Source organism: Cadophora gregata (genome assembly GCF_030347475.1).
Source record: "Cadophora gregata isolate MNR1 chromosome Unknown scaffold_7, whole genome shotgun sequence".
Lineage (NCBI taxonomy): Eukaryota > Fungi > Ascomycota > Leotiomycetes > Helotiales > Ploettnerulaceae > Cadophora > Cadophora gregata.
In genome coordinates this window covers 133,732-147,941 of record NW_026695930.1, presented here as the reverse complement: position 1 = coordinate 147,941, position 14,210 = coordinate 133,732, and the positions used below count along the sequence as shown (strand labels likewise).

Genomic DNA, 14,210 nt, shown 5'->3' with positions numbered 1-14,210 from the left:
AGTTCTAATTAATATCGCTAAAGACATAGTTAATCCTATACTTAAAACCTTCGAAGGTTATAAAGATCTTTTAGGATTCCTTAGTTATTACTATAAAGACTCTCTTATCCTTAGTTTAGTTCTAAATATAGTCCGAGAGGAAAGTCTTAATTTAGTTAAAAGCAGATCCCCGGAGAAAAAATAAAGCTTAAAGGACTTTATTAGTCTTTATAGTGAACTAGTAACTATTAAAGCTTATATAGAGCTTAACCTACATGAGGTATACTCTAAGCTTAGATCAGTCTCTATTATAGAGATCCGGGGCGGCGATCTTAGGTATATTCTTTAAGTCGAAGACCTTAGTAGGAGTCGAGTAGTTGTTCGACGATCCTTTAATAGAGGATATATTATCTTCATGAGTCAGTACCTCTAATAAGAAGGTACTTAAAGTATAATAGTCTAGTATTTACTCGCTATAAATATAGAAAGCTATAGTTAATCTCTAATAATTAAGAAGTAGGTATATTATATAAATAGGAAGATAGTTACTAAGTATTAGAATACTATTTAAAGTTAAGCACGAAGCTCCTATCTAATAGCAGATATACTAGTCTTATATAGAACCTTCGTTCTTCGAGGATCCCTATAGATCTTACGATCTAAGGCTCTAGGAACCTTAGATCCTATAGTTCTAAAAGCTCTATACTATCACGTGACATATAGTTCCGTGATTCCGTTCCTAGTTCTTAGCTTCTCTGTGTAGTAAGGCTGCTGAGCCTCAGGGCTAAGACACACGTGATACTCCTTCTGAGTGCGTTCGTAATAATAACAGAATTACAGTTGCATAAGGAGCTACTACAGAGAGAGAGAATCTCCTATATAAAGGGGTAGCGTACTCAGTAGTACGGCCTATAGTACTGAGTCTACGCCTACAATCCCTATATTTCTAACACGCTCCGATGGAATTTGAGCTGGAGCTTGAGCTTGACTGCCGAGATTTTGTTGTGAACCACAGCCTTGTTCAGCCTCGAGTACTCACACCCCACCAGCACTGAGATACCAGAGATTTGATTGGGGCCAGTTTGATAAGCTATGCCAGTTCTATCAAACGGAATTGAGGCCATACACGAGGCGAAGTGAAGGAAGAGAGGACAAGATGTTCGACCTCCCAGATGCAAAACGGTATATCTTCCTCCCCTTCAGCATTCACCTTCCGACCTGCCATTATTCCGCTCTTCCTGTCTTTTTAAAACCCTTCCTCTCCTCAATGAACTAACCTCTTTGTCGCAGAGTACGCCGGGTAGACCTCAATCGTTCACGCTCAACCTCCCCCTCCATCTCTTCAGAAACCGACCCAACACAAAGGAATGCAGATATAGATGCAGAAGATGCACGAACGGCTCTCTTGCAAGCCAAACTCGCTGCTTTGCTTGGCCCAGTGGAGTTTGATACTCCTGTAAGGAGCGGACTGGGTAGTGGTGCTGGGAAGGATGGGAATGGCGGGGTTGATGCTGGGACAAGCGGAGATACAGAAAGAGCAGATAACAGGCAGAGAAAAGAACATGCTGATAAAGGAAACAAGAGGAGGAAAACTGCAGAGGAAGAAAAGGGAGGAGACAGCAATGGAGATATAGCAATGGATTCAGACTCAGGATCAGACACATCCAGCAACGACAACAATCCACAACCCCTCCCCTCAACGCCACCCCAAGACCAAGATCAAGAATACGACTTCATCCTCTTCCAACCCCCTTCCAATCAATCTCAGTCCTCCCATTCCCACAAAATAATCCTCAGCACCTCCGACGAACCCACCGGTACAGGCCGCATCCTCCGTCCCCGCCCCCGAGAATTCTACATCGTCCCCAAAGCCACAGGCGAGAAAAAGACACAATTTAACTCTGCTGCTGTAACCGGACTGGATATCCTCGCTGATAAAGGGAAGAGACACTGGGGATTGGAAGTTGGGTGGAGAGTTAGAGTTTTGAGAAGAGATGGGGTGCTTTTACCTCCTTCCAGTCTCAGCCTCAACAAACCCCATACAACACTCAAGTCCACTATTTCCAAACCCTTCAACCTCCCTGACCCAACCATACCAGAAAATCCACACACCAAACGCACCAAACCCAATAAAAAACGCCGAATTATCCTGAGAGAGAAGAAAAGGAAGAGGGAACTTGCAGAGGAGGCGAGGAGGAAAGAGAGGGAAGGGAAGGAGGAGGCGGAGAGGGAGAAGAGGACGAGGAGGAATAGGGAGAAGAAGGTTAAGAAGAGGTTGAAGGAGAAGGCTAGGAAGGCTGGTGGGGGTGGGGGAGATGGAGGAGAGCTTGGGGAGGCGGATTTGGATGTGGAAGTTTGAGGTGGGGTCGATGTCGAAGGAGGAGATGAGGGACTGAATCAATTATTGTTGTATAAATGAAGGCCTTTCATCCATATCGAGAAAGATACCTTACTATTTGGTGACCACTCACTGACTTACTCACCCTCAAAGTCCAACAAAATCATTAAATGTCCAAATAATAACGCTAATCCTTCCCTCTCTTTCGCTCGCTCATTTGCTTGTTCACTTTGCCCACCCAATCATCACAATCAATCGTTTTATATAAACATACCAAAGCCGTATCCTAATCTTATGCTCTCCCATCTCACCTTGTCTCATCCTATCCGATCCTATCCCATCTCAATTCATCCTTATCCCGCTAAAGTAACCGCAGACTTGAACTTTTAATAAATCTAATACCGCGGATCAGCTAGGTGAAAGAGAGCATTTATATAAAAACGAGTAAGGAGACAGATAATACAAGGAGAGGGATAGAGCAAAGGGTAAAGAAGGCTAAAATAAAAGTCAGAGGAGAAAGCTAACAAACTTGGGCTTAGCGAGGAAGCTACCTTAGAGACAAAGGAAGGTGCAAATAGATTGCCCCCTAACGGTTTCGGGATGTACACGAACAGTCTTTGAATAGAAACGTTCCTCGGACTATCTTAGAACAGTTCTTTTCTTAGGGACAGTTCTTATCTCTACCCTCAAGGTAAGAGCCCTTTTAACCCTTTTTAAAGAGGGAATAGAACTCAAATCCTCTTCACTTTACCTAAACACTTAGTACTTCTCGCATAACATAAACTCCTACCTTCAGCTCTTACTAGTATCTAAACTGATCGCTTTAGGAAAAGCTTACTTTATAAGGTTAATATATAAACTAGACTCGAAAGTAATTAAAGAATAACAATCAATTTCAAGGATTTCAGCGAAAAAAAAAAAGGGTATCTAGGCAGCTATATATGTATTATCTAGTACTGCCCTTGAGTAAAGAAACTGTCCTAAAGTGATCTCAGGACTAGTTTCTTAAGTAAGAACTATTCTCATAAGGAATCGTGCTAGAATTTTCTAGGGACGGTTTACTTACCCCTGCATTTTCCTCCAAGGTAATAATTCTTGGACTAGCGAGGAGATTAGAAGAGCGAGCAGAAGTCGACGAAGAGGGAGAAGAAGATAAAAAACCACTAGGGGAATGGTAAATCAAATTGATTCAATCCAAACCACACACACACGCACGCATCCCATTCACTAGATGCGTAAGCAGGCTGGCTATAGATAGGTCTTACGTGAGGTGTTGATCCCAAGGAAGAAAGAATGAGTGGATAGAATAGAATAGAATAGAGGTCTCTAGGTATAGGTACAAGTATAGATGTAGCTAAACCTAGGTAAGTAAAGTTACAAAGAGTGAATAAGTACCTAAATAAGAAAGTAGGAAGGGAGGGAGGGAGTACGGTAGAGGCTAGGTTTCTGCCTTTCTGGCTTACTGGCTGACGTATTGGGTTGTGGAGGAAGTAAGAACCTCAAGTAAGTACACCCAGGCAGGCAGGAAGGAACTGCTAACTGAACTGAAATGCTGGCTAGCTGGCTACCTGGCCCGCTTACTACTACTACTAGTTTGCTGGCTGCTGGCAGGGGAGGAGGAGGTATTGAGGAAGTGAGGAATTGAGGAATTGAGGAATCGAGGAAGGAAGGAAGGAAGTGAACGGAAGGACGGTACGGTACGGTGCGGGTTCAGAGTCTCAGAGTATCAGAGAGTCTATCCCTAGGTAGGGAAGTGAGTGGGTGAGAAGAGGAGGGAAGAGAAGAGATGGGAAGAGATGAGAAGAAAAGAGGAGAGATAGCATGGAAACGGAAGTAAGGAAAATAAGCAAGCAAGACCTCAAACGCCTACTCACTCACATCACATCACATCACATCCACTCACCCACATCTACTTCTCCACTTCTGTCTGTTTGTACTTACCTACCTACCTATCTCACAACTCCTACTACTACCACTACTACTACTACCACTACCTCCAAAAATCACCAAATCAATATACATACTTACATACATGCCGAGAACTCCTCAGCTCAGCTCAACAAACCAAGTGAACAAACAAGCCAGGCTCTAGTATTGCATGTAATCTCTATGTAGTTTCCATGGAAATGTACTGTACCATGACGTGTCTGACGGCTGTAAGTACGTGCCTATGTACCTAATGCAAATGTATCATGACGTGACTGACAATAATATGTACCTATGCAATGCTCTGTACCATGATGTACCTATGTGCATTGTATGTGCTTTACTCCGCTTTGCTATACTGCACCATGCTATGCTGTACCACGGTGTACTGAAGTACCTATGTAACTTTCTGTGCTCTGCTTTACTATGACGTGCCTGACAATAGTATGTACTATGATATACCTAATGTTCTGTGCTCTGCTGTGCTGGACCTAAAGTTCTGTACCATGATGTAGCTAGCTATATACGTGATGTGCTGTGCTTGGCTCAGACGAATGTACGCATGCAGATGCAGATGCAGATGCGAAGGACCAAGAAAGAAAAGAAAGAAAAAACGCCTACAAACTCCCTCCATCCTTGAACGTGACGATGAAAAGCAAGAATGAAGTCCAAATCAAAATCAAAGTCAAAATCAGCATCTCCTGCTCCCCAACGAAATCATCGTCGCTCATTCATCCCACCCATCCAACCAAACCCTCTCCCTTCATAGTGGTCTCTCAACCCACTCCTCCCAACAACACGCCACTCCCCCTCCCACCCATCATCCTCTCATCCATCCATAATTTCATTTCTCATTTCTTATCCCCAACCTCACATCCCATCCAGAAATATGCGACTGACTAAGCGAGTCTATCTGAGCCCCGACCCCAGCTCAGATATCATACATCTTCCCCCTCGCCTCCAACGCACTCTTGATAGCTGTAAACACACAAAAGAGTCAGCAACAATTCCATCAAAACACTTTTTTCTCATGTTGCAGTCAAAAGAACATCAGCTCAAGCCCAGCCTCCCCACCCATAAATCTCAATCCACTGTTCCCCTCCCGCATCCCCATCCACTCAAAATATTCCCCCCGCCCTTCCAAAGCAAATACCCAAACGCCAACCACAACCCATCTCAAAGTCCCAAATCAATCAAAACACAAAAACAAAACGCAAAAAGAAAAACGCAGCCCAAAACTCACCATCACAGCTATCCTTCGCATCACCAAACAGCATCTTGGTGCCGGGCATATAAAACATCGGATTCGGGACATCCGCATACCCACTCGCCATCCCCCTCTTCATAACAATGACCTGCTTACTCTTCCACGCGTGCAGGACGGGCATCCCGGCAATGCTGGACCCGGGCTCCAGCGCGATCGGGTTGACCGTGTCGTTGGCGCCGATGACGACCGTGAGGTCCGTGTCGTTGAAGTCGTCGTTGATTTCGTCCATTTCGAGGACGACTGTAGGGGGAGGTTAGTTGGGGTGTTTGGGATGGGGGGTTGGGAAAGGGGAAGGGGGAAAGGGATGGCAAGGAAAGAGGACGTACTGTCATATGGAACACTAGCTTCTGCGAGCAAGACATTACATTGACCCGGCATACGACCCGCAACAGGATGGATAGCAAACCTAACATTAACACCCTTATGCTTCAACATCCTCGTAATATCCGATATAGCATACTGAGCCTTCGCAACAGCCATGCCGTACCCGACAACGATAATCACACTTTCTGCTGTGGCTAGAGCATCAGCGACTTCATCTACACTGGTCTTGGTTATTGACCCTTCGATCTTGTACTCGCTGTTATCGGTTGGTGCTATACCGCCGAAGAGGACGTTGCTTAGACCGCGATTCATGGCTACACACATGATGTATGAGAGGATGGATCCGGATACTCCTATTAGTGCGCCGATGGTAGTGAGTAGTGGATTATCCAGCATGAATCCTTCGGCTACGAGAGCGAATCCGGAATATGCGTTCAAGACGGTAATGACGACGGCTGCTAGAGTTAGCAGATACACACCCAGAATTCAGGTCCACCTACGCATATCAGCTCCTCCAATAGCAGCAGTCGTAGTATATCCCTTCAAGAAACTAAGAACTGCATTTCCAGCCAAACAGCAAGCAGCAATGATGGGTGAGCCTGGTGCCATGACGAGGAATGTACCCATGGTAGCAACATTGAGACCTAGGAGTGAAGAGTTGATTGCGTGACGAGGACCTGGAAGTTTGATCGGTTTGGAAGACATTCGTCCAGCGAGTTTAAGGAAAGCGACGACTGATCCAGTGAAGGTTACACCACCGATGAGAACACCAAGGTACCCAGCGACGAGATGTAATGTTGAGATGTCTCCGATATGAGCCATGACACTTCCATAACTTGTCAACACTGCTGCTAAACCGACAACAGAATGAAGAGCAGCGACTGTCTGAGGTAGATCTGTAGCGGTTGTTCGACGACCAATCATGAGACCTGATCATTAGCTTAGTTCTTCTAGACGGAATAATCGCTCGCTCACCTAGAATACCACCAACAGAAGCAACCATTCCAAATTGCATCAATACCTCGACTGGGAAACCAACAGCAGCAAGTGATGCAAGAATGCCGCTCCCAACGCCGAGAATGCCTAAAATATTACCCTGTCGAGCAGTAGCTTGAGATGCAAGACCGGACAGTGAACCAATACAAAGCAGAGAACTTGCAAGGTATCCAGCTTGAACAAGTCCAGCCATACCAGTGCTAGCAGCAGCGAGATAGCCACCACCGAAAAGGACACCAGGAATTGCGTATAGCCAAGGATATTCGGGAGGATCAGTTGGACCTGTATCTGTCAGCAATGACCCTTCACGAGATACATGACATACGCTTGAACATATCCAGCATGCGTTTGGTAATCACAAATCCACCTGAAACATTTACGAATGCTAGAAGGACGGACAAAGCGCCTAGAGCTTGTGGGATGGTATGAGGGACGAGACCACCTCCCATGATGAAGAATCCACCAACACCGACCATGCCTGTGTTTCGTTAGCCAAGGAATTGTACAGAGCTGACGAACCCACCAGAAATAGCATTTGTAACGCTCATCAAAGGCGAATGCAGAGCAGGAGTAACACCCCAAACAGTCCGATAACCAATAAGTCCAGCAAGAGCAAATGTAAACACATTGCCCATGAAAATGGGACCAGTAGCTTTTCCCAAAGCAAGTGCCATTCCCATACCACCTGTCACAGTAGCCACTTCTCGCGAAGTCTTCTGCCATGGTGTGATGGCTACTTCTTCGACTTGTTTGGTATCGGCAGCTGGATTGACTGGTTTCGCTGGGGGTGGTGATGGTCGAGGTGCAGTCGGTACGACGTCGCCTTTGTATGTCACGATAGATCCACGGACAACTTCATCCTTGAGATCAACACCAAATTTGCCATCTTCGGGGTTCATAGAGAGGAGGAATTTGGTGATGTTGTTCGAATAGAGAGTCGAGGACTGGGTTGGTAAACGGGAGGGCAGATCGGTGTATCCTGCAGTACGTCAGAAATCTGCATGACTTCATTCACACCACACGTACCAATGACTGTTACACCATGATGATGAACCAGCTTCCCCGGAACCGTAGCAACACAGTTCCCACCATTCTCGGCGGCTAAATCAACAACCACACTTCCGGGTTTCATGGCCAAGAGCATCTAGATATCTACAATCAGACGAGTACCATCAAATGATGTACAGCAGCTTACCTCTTCCGTAATGAGTTTCGGTGCAGGTCTTCCAGGGATCAATGCAGTAGTGATCACAATATCTACTTCGCGGCATTGCTCAAGGAAGAGCTTCATTTCGGCCTCAATGAATTCTTTTGACATCTCCTTTGCATATCCACCTGCTCCCGAGCCATCTTCTTCGATTTCTACTTCGATGAATTCCGCTCCGAGGGACTGGACCTGTTCACGGGCTGCTGGGCGAGTATCGAAACCGCGAGTGATTGCACCGAGTCGACGGGCCTAGAAATGTTTACACAGTGTCACAGGACAGAGTGAGGAGACTTACTGTAGCGATGGCACTCAGACCTGCAACTCCAGCTCCAATGACCAGGACTTTGCAAGGAGGGATCTGATTGGACCTGTGAGTAAGTGAAAATGAGGGGTACCGACTTGCTTACTTTTCTACACATCGTTAGCAGCCGTTTCCCACGCAGATAGAGCTACTTACCCTGCAGCTGTAACTTGACCCGTCATAAACCTGCCAAAATGATTGGACGCCTCCAGAACAGCTCGATACCCCGCGATATTTGCCATCGAGCTTCACGTGATCAGCAAATACCCCTCAATCCGCCTGCATCTCGAGCTCCCCGGATCCAACCTACCTCAACGCATCAAAAACCTGAGCCCTCGAAATCCTAGGAATCATATCCATAGCAAAGCTTGTCGTCCCCCTATTCGCCAACTTCTCCACCACCTTCTTATTCTGCGCCGGATACAAGAACGAGATGATCGTGCCCCCATCCTTCAACTGATCCACCTCGCTCATCGCCCCATCAAAACTCGGCGCCCGCACTTTCAACAGGATATCGCTCTCCGACCACACCGTCCTGCTCTCGCCCAATGTCACGCCCGCTTTCTCGTATGCCTGGTCGGTGAATTGAGCTTCTGTTCCGGCTCCTCGCTCGACCAGCACGCGCTTGAAGCCTTTCTTGAGAAGCAGCGCTGCGTTCTGCGGTGTGATTGCCACGCGCCGCTCGTTGGGGTATGTCTCGCGCACGACGCCGATAGTAAGTTCGGAGTATGGGGTCGAGGTGACGGGGGGAATGGGCTCGGCGTTGGTGGATAGGACGGTGCCGTGTCGGGCGGGGATAATTGCTGAGACTCGAGGGCGCAATTGCTTCCTGTCGTTCCATTTCTGAGCTGGACGGTAGAGGGGACGGACATGGCGAGCTGGTGATTGTTAGATTGTGTAGAGAAATTGAGAAGTGAGGGGTATAATGTACCTAGAAGTCCTAGACTTGCGCGAGTAGTATTCGTAGATCGCATGCCAGCGCGACAAGGCATGATTGCCGGCCGCATAGTCGACGAGTTTATCATGGTCGAAAGGCGCGTCGTTGCCACGACGAGGGGTCGAGAGCTGGTAGATTTGGCATTTGCCAGTCAGTCAGTTAGGCAGAGAGCAGCCAAGTCGAGTTTGACCGAGTCTGTCCTCGTGCCTGCGCGTGGACTCGAGTCGATTGTCGTCTCTTTGTTACTCAAGACGAGAATGAGGACGAGGAGTGGAGAGTGGGATGGGATGGGATGTCGTGTAGTGCAGTGTTGGTGTTGTCGCACGGAAGAATGAAGGTGTCCAAGTCCGAGGGAGGTGGAATAGGAAGGCAGTTAGAGCAAGGCAGCGGGCAGCGGTAGCTAGTCCAGGAGTAGAGCAAAGCAAAGCAAAGCAAAGCAAAGCACATCCACACCCTGCCCTAGCTTGCTACACGCAATGCAATGAATTGACCCGGAGGCGGCTACTTTACTTGCCTGTGCTATGATCCGCTGCAGAAGCTGCACTTCGTTTGTTTTGTGCCCTTTTGCCAACCCGCGCTTTACCTGGACTGGTGCGTTTCCGTCCCTATCCTATCCTATCCTATCCTACCCTATCCTATCCTATCCTATCCTCACCTATCCCATCCCTCCATTCCCCTTTTCTCGTTCGTCCTCGTGCCGAATCCACGGTTGGTTCATGTGCGTGCCCTGGAGCCTGGCTGACTTTGGCGTTGGTTGGCGCTGGCGCGGGGGTTTGGCCGAGTGCGATGCGATGCGATGCGATTTGTATCAGGTCAGGGTCAACGTCCACTTAGCCATAGAATAGGACCGGTGCAGTCAAAGTTGTGGGGTACGACGGCGCGTGGAAGCGGAAGCGGAAGCGGAAGCGGGCATGGAACGGCGGGTCCACGGGTCGAATGGATGGATCGGTGGAGTTCAGTGGAGCTCAGTGTGGGGGTTCGAGAGTCTGGGGGAAAATGGAGTGCGGGGAAATAGGGGCCGAGCATTCCGTGAAATGAGCATCACATCACATCACATCGTATCACATCGTTTCTCATGCACCAAATCTCTGTATAACTATTCGTACGGCGGGATGGAGATATGGAATTATGTCTTGGAGCTTCTTATATGGGAATTCCGGCCGCCTTGGATTTCGACGTCGATATCTGCAGGTGACGGTGCATCTAACCCGGTCCTGAACATCGAACATCGGGTATGATGCAGGCAGCTGCATAGCCAGCGCCATTATTGACGGAATTTCCGAGCTCGGTTATGACACGGTCTAGGTATGTTTCAGACGATTCTCACAGTTTTGTAACATTGTAGCCGTTTTAAACCGAGTTCTTGGGACCGGCAAGAGCTGTCCTGGAATGCAAGGTCACGTTTGGAAATCCACGTGATCGCTTGCTCTTGGAGAAAAGTCACTCGCAGTTATATCATCTCAGAAGTCGAGAGTAGAAATCGAATCCCAGGGATCGACCGTTTACTTACAAGCAATATTTTGACATCGAGAATACTCCCACCATTAATCTCTCTTTGTTCTTAAGGAGCTTGCTTCATTGCCGCTCCCAAATCCATGATCCTTAAAACATGGAAGCTGTACTCATCAAGCGGCAACTACAGAGACACATCAAGCCTCGGAAACTCCATATCAAGTGAATCTTTTTACAAGAGGTACCCATTGGCTAGATTCCTCTGACTTGTATTCACTGGCTTAGAAAGAAATCAGTGCAAGCAACTACAATTTCACATCACTGAGGACATATAAATATCCTCCAATTTTCGCATCACAAGCTTCTCAGCAGAAAATACAGGGGAAAGACTCTAACTTTTGGATGAGGAGAGATGATCTAACGAAATATCCAGTATAGACATGGAGAAACATATTCTTGGTATCAATTGGATTTCTCTCATCACCCCAACCGTAATTCACCACACTTCATCCCCTGCGTACTCGATGAGATTGTTCAATTCTCATATCCCAGCTGAGCTGTTGTCAGCGGCAGCATTGTTGTCATTCTAATATGCCACTTTGATCTGATTAGAACTAGATGAATTGCTTTTGCCAAAAAAAAGGATCTTCTCGAATTCCCAGCCCCTCCTCACTCTCCCACCAATCAAAAATGATCGTTCCTCTCCCTATCCAGTAAACACAGACACAGCATCTCCACACCTCTGACACCCACCCCCAGCCTCACTTGATTCAACCATATCATCGTCTCTCCACTGGTTGTCCAAAACCCCACAATCCTATCTCTTATAAGTAATAAACCCCCCCCCAAGACTCTACAACACCCTCATCATAAATTCACCTTCAATCCACAACACTTCACTATCCTTATCTGGATATCCACCTCCCACCTGCTCCACTCCCTTGTCCCACCCAATCTATCTGAATCTGCAATATTCATTCAACTCATCATCCAATTCCATTGTGGTTTTGATCCCGTGCATCTCTCTCTCGCACCGATCAATCCAAGGGGTATAAAGAGAACCAGGTTTTCGCCTTGGTAGCTACTTTCTACCAAGAATGGCTCAGAGGACAAAGCTACGTTCTAGGCAGGGAATGGGGGTGCAAGTTCTTCCAGCGGAGAAGGAGACTTTTTTTGTTTCTCGGATCTCCCTCTTTGGGGAGATGGTTCTGGCTTTCCCGCCATTGGAGATCGTCTCATTTTCTTGTGGGGTGGGCCAAGTGGCCAAAGGAAAAGGAGAAAGGGAGTTGTTGTCAATGATACAGACTATTGTCAACTTCTACTCTTTTTTGCCATCCATTCTCTAAACTCCAGATGGGGGTTGAAACATGCCAGTCTAAAGCTCTAAAGCTGAGAGCAGGGTACTCAAAAATTGTGAAATGCTTTTGTAAGTTCTTCAAGTGTCTATAACTTTTTCAAATTAAAACAAGTTACAGGGAGGTGAAGGTGTCTTTGGTCTATTGTGCAGTCGATACCAGGACCTAGTGATGGGAACTGTTGAGCTTTCTTATACCTCCTCCACTATCCCACGTGGTGAATGAAAATCAAGTGATATTCACTGCACCCCCCAAACTCCCTATTCCCGTATTCACGTATTTCCAGAAAACCACAGTAGAGTTAATATAATCAGTACAGCATTGCGTCTTGACCAGGCGCAACGTTTCAATGTGTGGAAACTGTGCAGAACCAGATGTCATCCACCTTATCTTGTGGTCAGCAGCCCTTCCCAAAAAAAGAAAAGCTGAATTCTTGTCCAGATATCCCCGCATCAAACACTCAACATATAAACTCATCAAAGCCACCCAACTCTACACTTCGACACTCTCCACCTAAAACCCAGCAGCATGACCAGAACTATCTGCCTCCCTTCATCTTATCGTCTGACAATCGAAACCAGATCTACCTTATTACCTCCAGCCAATGCTTCACCCCAATGTTTTATTTCTTCATCTTCCGTCAAACTAGAGACCACAGTTGTAAAAATTCATTACGTGACCAAGTTTTTATATGAACAGCTTCCCTTTTGTCAAAATCGAATTTTATCTCGTTTGTTTACTTACCTGAATCGCTAAGCGAGGTAACACTCGTGCGGCACAGCTCTTATAGTAAAGAACAGTTTTCAGAGGAATACAAAAATGAAAGAACCGTCAAATAGGCAAAAGAAAAATGGAGCTCTGAAGGTCTATTCCGATGGGAAAGACCAAGATCTGGAACATGTACTGTGCTCACCGCCACCCAGCCCTTAGTAATGTAGCAGAGGGATATCTTCTAAAGACACTTTTAAGTTTGATCTCAGCTATTCTATTTCAGTTCACAGCCTCTTTGAACGCAAAATCTCATAGCCTGATCAGAGATGTGGATGTGTGCTACCGGACAGCGAATAGTGGCAAGTGGCAAACGCTGTGGCGATCTTGTCATTCTCTTTCTTTCATCTTCCTAAGAGGTCACAAGACATAGCATCAGAGCCGGGAAATTACTTTATCTTCAGATTGCCTCGTTATTTTTGAGGAGTCATCTGACTATTACCATTCTTTGTTTGAAATCTAGATCACCCACACTACATCACTTGACATGGGAAGCTAGATTTTCTTGGGTGGAGGCCAGATCCAGCCTCACCCAACTCCTACAGAGCGTTCAGCGAGTTTTCCAAATCCAAGGTCTTTGTTGACGCGCGGTAAATGGTAGCATATGACTCTACGAGTATATATTAATCTCGCCACCATTCACTTGCTGATTTCGAAGCTTGTTATGCTGTCAGATTGGCAACGGTCTTTCCAAATTTACCCACCCGTGGCTATGCTTGGATTCATTCTTTGACTCTCCTGAACACATTGCAGCCGTAAATAGTAGCAGCTGTTCTTTAGTACATGTTTTGCTTGTTTATGTATGTTTAGAAGCCACTCGTCATGCGAACTATCCGTCATGAGACTCAATAATTGACTAATAGCTGCTGTTCATCTTTCTATTTCTGGCAGAGGACACAGTCGACTTCTTTCTAGTTGTTTTTGATTCCTTTGGCAAGCAGTCAAAAATAGGGCATCTGATAAATTTGGAGTTTCGTAATAGGAAATATCAAGCAGATCACATCATAAAGGATCAAACCAGCTTTGATGAAGACATCCGTACTTATCCTTTTTATAGAATTGATATACATCATTCCTATTTGCCCAGCTCAAGGCCTCTCAATTCTAAGAACACTACCCTAAACTACATAAACCACCATCGCTGCTCTCTCAATCTATTCTTTTCTCACTCTCCAGTAAAGAACCAAGCCCCAACACATCAAAACCACTACATTTAAAAAAAAATCAACAAAACCAAGTCCCAACACATACCACAATATGTGTCAACACCAGTACGTCAACTGGAGATGCGGCTGCATCAAAGATGAAACCGACACCTGGGCTCAGCCAGTCGAAGGTGGTGAATGCTCGATTGGCAAAC

At 46.3% G+C, this 14,210-nt stretch overlaps 3 protein-coding genes across 4 annotated transcripts; 1 reads left to right on the top strand and 2 right to left on the bottom strand.

Annotated features, from left to right (window-relative positions):
* The first annotated feature begins 817 nt into the window (after positions 1 to 817).
* ONS95_012835 (uncharacterized protein) lies at positions 818 to 2,552 on the top strand. The gene is made up of 2 exons (XM_058506452.1): positions 818 to 1,161; positions 1,270 to 2,552. The coding sequence occupies exons 1-2, from the start codon at positions 1,136 to 1,138 to the stop codon at positions 2,336 to 2,338; spliced, it is 1,095 nt and encodes a 364-aa protein (XP_058357180.1). The 5' UTR covers positions 818 to 1,135; the 3' UTR covers positions 2,339 to 2,552.
* A 2,007-nt stretch (positions 2,553 to 4,559) lies between these two features.
* Positions 4,560 to 8,584, bottom strand: ONS95_012834 (uncharacterized protein). 2 transcript variants are annotated; one of them, XM_058506450.1, is made up of 10 exons: positions 8,495 to 8,584; positions 8,026 to 8,448; positions 7,857 to 7,974; positions 7,354 to 7,809; positions 7,156 to 7,308; positions 6,810 to 7,112; positions 6,335 to 6,763; positions 5,837 to 6,289; positions 5,487 to 5,750; positions 4,560 to 5,221 (listed from the first exon to the last, which is right to left on the bottom strand). In XM_058506450.1, exons 2-10 carry the CDS (start codon positions 8,146 to 8,148, stop codon positions 5,175 to 5,177), a joined length of 2,346 nt encoding a protein of 781 aa, XP_058357178.1. In that variant the 5' UTR covers positions 8,149 to 8,448; positions 8,495 to 8,584; the 3' UTR covers positions 4,560 to 5,174. The 2 variants fall into 2 exon arrangements, with proteins under 2 accessions (XP_058357178.1, XP_058357179.1); XM_058506451.1 differs by lacking the exon at positions 4,560 to 5,221 and having other exon boundaries at positions 5,342 to 5,750.
* Positions 8,585 to 8,644: 60 nt separating this feature from the next.
* ONS95_012833 (uncharacterized protein) lies at positions 8,645 to 9,363 on the bottom strand (the record flags this gene model as incomplete). Its single annotated transcript, XM_058506449.1, has 2 exons — positions 8,645 to 9,216; positions 9,270 to 9,363. 2 exons carry the CDS (start codon positions 9,361 to 9,363, stop codon positions 8,645 to 8,647), a joined length of 666 nt encoding a protein of 221 aa, XP_058357177.1.
* Positions 9,364 to 14,210: the final 4,847 nt, after the last annotated feature.